This window comes from Gorilla gorilla, chromosome X, assembly GCF_029281585.2.
Source record: "Gorilla gorilla gorilla isolate KB3781 chromosome X, NHGRI_mGorGor1-v2.1_pri, whole genome shotgun sequence".
NCBI lineage: Eukaryota > Metazoa > Chordata > Mammalia > Primates > Hominidae > Gorilla > Gorilla gorilla.
In genome coordinates this window covers 13,048,341-13,054,663 of record NC_073247.2, presented here as the reverse complement: position 1 = coordinate 13,054,663, position 6,323 = coordinate 13,048,341, and the positions used below count along the sequence as shown (strand labels likewise).

Here is a 6,323-nt window from a genome sequence, read left to right as displayed (position 1 = left end):
AGAAATCACCAAACTGTTTTCTATAATGGCTGAACTAAGTTACATTCCCATAAACAGTGTATAGGTGTTCTCTTTTCATTTCTTTCAAGGCAGCAGGTTTCTTTCTGGCCTAGGGTGTGTCTAGAAATGTTATCCAGGAGCTAGTGCCTGGAGCAGGGGCTTCACAACCCCGACCAGTGCCCTGTCCCGCTGTAGTTGAGCTGGTATTCAAGATGCAAGAAAAAAAACGCTCCTCACTATTCCATCTCCTCAAGTGGAAGGAGGGGGCCTTTTATGGAGCCGCTAGCCGGGCAGTCTGGGGCTAGGGCAGGGGTGACACCAGCACTCACTCGGCTGCCCCAGCTGGTATCTCAGTAGGTCATGTGCACCCCTCCACATACCCGCCACAATCCACTGCCTCTGGGCCCAATTCTACGCTAGAACTCACCTACGAGTTACAGGTCTTATGGCCTAGACTGCCTTTAAGGTTGTCTGAGAAACCTGGAACAGTTTTTTAGCCCTTGGTGGCAAGGTTTGCAGAAACTCAAGTTCTGATTCCTGGGATGGGTGATTTCCCTCTGGCTAGAGGTGGTTTCAATGCTCCCTTCCCGGATGGGAGTCAGCTAAGTTTGGTCTGGTTTTCCTTTCTCCTGTAAGAGACAGCACTGAGTTCAGTGACCCACAACTGCTCTGCTCTTGCTCTTCCAGCTTCCAGAGATGCTCTTTACACCACACTGCCACTGCCTAAGATAGGGAAGGGGTGGGGTCAGCGATTTAAGACTGTTTCTTCTAACTCTTCAGTGCCTCTTTCAGTGATACCACCAGGTACTATGAGAGTTCGCCTGATTTTGGGTTCTTAGGGAGGTGTTTTCTACTGTGTGGATAGTTGCTAAATTTGTGTCCTTGCGAGAGGGCTGATCTGTGCAGCCTTCTATTCTGCTTTTCTTGCTCCGCCTCTCTCAGCTTAGTTTTGGTTTGTTTTTGTTTGTTTGTTTTTCCTCTGCAATGCCTAAGGCTAAAGAATGTGATCCCGTATTACTATCCTAAATATGAAAACTTCTTTAATGTCACGTGCTGGATGGAAATATTAGTTTGCAATGAGGAATACCTTCAATTGTACATATCAAAGAGTAAGAAAAAAAGCATTGGGATTTTTTGTTTTTACCTTGTGGTCCGACAACTTGAAAGAATATTCTTTTATTCCAAAGATGGTACATGGGGGATTTTGTTCTGGAAATCAGTGCTAGGTATTTAGGTATTTGGTTGGAGAAAAGCAAACTGGTTTTTGTCTATTGATATTTAGTATATTTTATTTTTTCATGTTATCCATGACAGTGTTATGACTTAGCAAACAACAGTTACAAATAACTAAAATTGTAATTGCTCCTGCATTTTTATTTAACTCCCTCATGTATCCTGAGAAGACCTTCTTGTTTTACCTAATTATCTCTCCAACATCCCCTGAACTCTCAAGAGGTAGACACTATGTGAAGGTCAATTCAAAGACAGAAACTAAAATCCCATCCACGGGTGACTCCATGGTGAATCCCTGTGGTGTCTTTTCCCGCTAACCGATGTGTATCCACCAAGCAGTTTTCTTTTTCACTATAAATATTATACTGTTTGACATTTTAAGACACATTGTAATCAAAATCTATAGCCTTAATTAAATGATGAATTTCAGGAAATTATCATGCAAAATGGAAGTGTTAGGAAGCCGATAATAGACACACTCTCCTAAAAATGATCTCACCACATCACACCTAACCCTTCTCACCACCTTGCAGTTCACATTCCATGGAAAAAAGCTCCTCATACTTAAGAGTGTTTTACTTTCCTTTTCCCAAGTCATGGCGATTTTGAATATTCACACTTTGCGGATATCAACACATTTCTAAAGCATACTTATCTTGATTAAAGACTGCTGAGGTCATTAAAACAGTAACAAATATTTAAGATGCATTGAAAATTTTGTTTCAGAATTGGCTTTTCAATCATTTCATTACAAGCAATGCTTTCCTGCCGTTTACTTACTCCTACATCTACTATCTTCTTTTGTATTGTGCTTTGTGTTTTACAGAACATTTACTCTTTATAAAGCATATATTTCTAGCCTAGGAAAATATCCGATGGAAAGGGGATGGGAATACGTTTGATATGTCCATTCAGCAGAACTATGTGCTGCCGGGTACAGTTGGGTGAACATATACACATCTCCACTTCCTGTGAGATAAACTTTTAAGAAGAAAATTTTCTTTAGGAATCAGTCCTCCCCCAGGCCTTATTTACAATGTCTGGCTTACTGTCAACCTGTGGGTCTGTCCACCAACCCTACAGGACCTCATATCCCTCCCTTCTCAAATGCCTACCTCTTCCCTTCCCTTCCCCCCCCCCCACCATCAGAAAACAGGCAGAGATATACACAGCCATCAGCTTCTCAAACTTTATTTTCATTGCCCAAGGCTGATGAATGCATCTTCCTTCTACTTTGCAGGTGTTTCAACCCTTATTTCCATGAATTCCTTCTCCTCCATTTGGAGGGGGTTGATTCCGTTCCCTCGGGAGTGGTCATTCACCAATTCATCGGAGACGGAGTAACGTCTTTTAACTTTCCTCCTGTAGCGGACCACTACTATGGTGGAGGAGTCAGATGTTTTCAGTTTCTTAGGAGCAGGTTGGGGGTCTGAGTCCCCACTTGGGGTCTCCGGCATCTGTTAAGAAAACAGGGAGAGGCCAGGAGGACATTATTTCGGATGAACAGGATAGAGACTGGATAGCATGGGGGGCTTCATGAGAAGAAGGAACGCAGGTTGAGGAAGGGGTTTGATCCAGAGAAGAACAAGGTTGAATCACAGAGTAGGGATCTATGGGGAAGAAGAAGAGGAGCGTGGGTAGGGTCATCTGTTAGTCCAAACTGCACCATTTTGTAAGTTCTTTGCTATTTTGCAGACCTTGGTCAAAGTGAAACATCCCATGGGGGTTCAGGCCATGAGAAACATCCTGCCTAACCACCTGTCCGCAAGGCGGACAAAGGCCCAACTAAAGAAACATCCCTATCATATCTTGCTTGGCAACGTTCTAAGGAACACCACAATGATATTCCACCAGAAAAAGGGCCAAACCACCTGATCATAAGAACATCTTATCAATATCCTGCCGGGCAGCAAGCCATACTGCCCAGGCCCCTCCCACCCATACCTACAAGCACCCCAGCCTGTAAGCGGCGGTGGGCTCTGGCATTGAGCGGGTCCCCCACTTCCACAATTGTCTGCAATATTCCTGTGTTGTTGTTTGAGCCGCCCCCGCTCTGTGTGTCTTTCTTTCACCCTCGCCTTCGCTTCAAAACCTAACAATCTTACCGTCTCGCCGGCCTCGTTGGAGGCACAGGGGGTGCTTCTCTTCACCCCGCCGGCACTGGCTTGCTGGCCCATTGTATATATTGGTTCTTCAATGTCTGCAGTGGGCTTTTGTAGCTTTTGAATCTTCGCAGTGGCCCAGAGCTCTTGCCCTCCCTATATGTACCCTCCTGGTGACAAGGCAAAGCCACACCCTTGAGCTTTGTTTGATCATACAGGCAGTGTCCCAGCCAATGGCACCCCTAGGGTGGCTTCGACATCACAAAGCACCACTGCTGACCACTCCCTGGGCTTGCGGGCGAGGGGTGACAGGGGTGTAGAGCAAACCAAATGCTGTTGTTGTTTCAGCATCCCCTGAAGATGCATCCCAAACCGATCTGCTGCCGCTCCTCATTTCTCCATGTTTAATGTTCATGGTTCACGTGGAAGTCAGAGGATGATTCCTTCAAGCCCTTCCCCACAGCCATTCCTATGAAGTGATTCATTCTTTTGTCTTCCAGCCCTCACCATGACTTAGTATTTTCGATGTCTCACCTCAAATCCCCCAAGCTAGTGTGGCTACATTTATTTATTGGCGGAGATGTGAATTATCCCATTTCCCTCCTACAGTTCCTTCACATGCACCTCGAAGACCATTTACTTTTGGGCTACTGCCAGGCAAATTTCAACCCATGTTCTTTTACCCAATGTCCATGTAGTTCTTTTAAGTTTCCTATTTCCAATCTGAAATAATGGCCTTCAGTCTGTCAAAACTTTAGTGAATAGACATTCTTTACCGTGTATCCTAGTCTTGTTTCAAATCAGGGGTGTATATTTTTTTCTTTTTTTGAAATGGAGTTTCACTCTTGTTGCCCAGGCTGGAGTGCAATGGCATGATCTCAGCTCACTGCAACCTCTGCCTCCTGGGTTTAAGTGATTCTCTGGCTCAGCCTCCTGAGTAGCTGGGATTACAGGCCTGTGCCACCACGCCCGGCTAATTTTTGTATTTTTAGGAGAGACGGGGTTTCACCATCTTGGCCAAGCTGGTCTTGAACTCCTGACCTCGTGATCCACCCGCCTTGGCCTCCAGAGTGCTGGGATTACAGGCGTGAGCCACCACACCCAGCCAGGATGGCCATTATTAAAACCACCATTGACAAGTAAATTTTGGTTACTTCTGTAGCATACAACAATTTAACATAAAATTTATAATTAATAACATACAGAAGTTATTTCAGAATTATAAGAGTTTCCCATAATTTTGGAGCACATATCAATAACATTTCTATAAATACAGCCCAAAGAAAGTCAAACACCATTTTATATTTGACGATGCTTCTTGTATGATTTTTATACCAAAGAAGACAAATATGTCTCTTTTGGACTTCAGAGGACTCATATCAAAAAATTAATGAAGAATCAAGTTAGAATTTCACTTTGGAAAGTTCGTCAAAGATAAAAAGTTTAAAATGCTTGATATCACGAAATAGGGTCATGGGTCATTGTAAAATAAGTCATTCATTTAACCAAAGCAGTAACTCAAAGATTTCAAAAAAAAAAAAAAAAAAAGGTGAAAATCTTTATTCTTTGAGAGAGGAGACTTAATATCCCAAACAATAAGCCCTAATTAAAAACAGGATGTGGCAAATTAAATTTGTTTTATTGAAATTTTATAATAAAAGTTTAATCATCTTGACTATAAAATATAATTTCTATAAACCTTGTAACCTTTATCATTTTGCATGAAGGAGTGAGTTAATGCTCCAAGAAAGCCTTGTTAAACTGACACAGCAACGTAGATACTGGTTTTGCTTTAGTGTGCCTTTGATATGAATGGTTAATTCCTAGAGAAACTGAGCTACTTTTCTCTTAATATCAGCCCTTACAATCTCACATGCCCACCTCTTCCACAATAGTCCTTGGGCCTTGAGGAGTTGAATAGTTTTAATTTCTGGCCCTGCATCTCATGAACGCAGTTTACTTTGATTAGCATCTTCTACCGGGCCTGAAGATAAGGCTGTAATTGCTGTCAGTGTTTAAGATATAGCAGAACTTGGTGTCCTTTTTAGACCCAGAAGTCAAAGCCCTATAGCTCAATGGCACAAGGACTTTAAAAGCACATACAGAAAGTTACACAGATGGAAGAACCTTAAGTAAAAAATTTTTTATATATTTTTTTCTAAGCAATCCAGAAGTTTATAATAATGACATAGGATTTACTTCAATAAAATGTAAAATCTCTTAGGCCAGTTACCAATAAGCAAAATAAAAGACCATCTGCAGTGTACGGAATATTATGTTGGAAGAAAACACTTTTTTAGACCTTTAAGAAAAAATTTTGGGCCTGTCATTGTGGCTCATGCCTGTTATCCCAGCACTTTGGGAGGCTGGAGCAGGTGGATCACTTGAGGTCAGAAGTTCGAGACCAGCCTGGCCAACACGGTGAAACCCTGTCTCTACTATAAATACAAAAATTAGCCGGGCGTGGTGGCAGGAGAATTGCTTGAACCCGGAAGGGGGAGGTTGCAGTGAGCCAAGATTGTGCCACTGCACTCTCAGCCTGGGTGACAGAGCGAGACCCCGTCTCAAAAAAAAAAAAAAAAAAATTATGAGACATGTCTCTACCCCCATGTTCTTAGCTTCAGGTCATCCCAGAAAAAAATAACAAACTGTTACAAAATGGGAGCCACTGTACTCAGTTCTTCTTCCTCAGATTGTGTAAGAACAAGCTAACTGAACTCAATTATTTATCGTTAATACAAAAGGCAGTACGTGAACCTACTTTCCTTCTACTTTATACAGCACAGAAATGATTTCTCCTCCTGCAGTGATGACAAGAAATATATTTTTGGTCTCTGTAGTTGACATGCAAATGTACTCACTGTATCTCAAGTGAAAACTCATTAAAAGCCACTGGAATGCAATTGTGTTATCTCCCAGGAACACAGACAATAACATTCGTCATCACTCCCAATGCATTTCCATTTGCTAACACAGTGAAATCACGAA

General features: G+C 42.4%; 1 protein-coding gene across 1 annotated transcript; it reads right to left on the bottom strand.

The window, feature by feature from the left end:
- Positions 1–2,408: 2,408 nt before the first annotated feature.
- Positions 2,409–3,552, bottom strand: LOC129530061 (sperm protein associated with the nucleus on the X chromosome C-like). The gene is made up of 2 exons (XM_055376365.2): positions 3,339–3,552; positions 2,409–2,690 (listed from the first exon to the last, which is right to left on the bottom strand). Exons 1-2 carry the CDS (start codon positions 3,408–3,410, stop codon positions 2,463–2,465), a joined length of 300 nt encoding a protein of 99 aa, XP_055232340.1. The 5' UTR covers positions 3,411–3,552; the 3' UTR covers positions 2,409–2,462.
- Positions 3,553–6,323: the final 2,771 nt, after the last annotated feature.

Excerpts from the sequence above, each read along its gene's own strand:
- LOC129530061 (XM_055376365.2), bottom strand. The coding sequence starts at position 3,410 with ATGGGCCAGCAAGCCAGTGCCGGCGGGGTGAAGAGAAGCACCCCCTGT. Across the intron at positions 2,691-3,338 it reads CCAACGAGGCCGGCGAGACG|ATGCCGGAGACCCCAAGTGG; the intron begins GTAAGATTGTTA and ends TTTTCTTAACAG.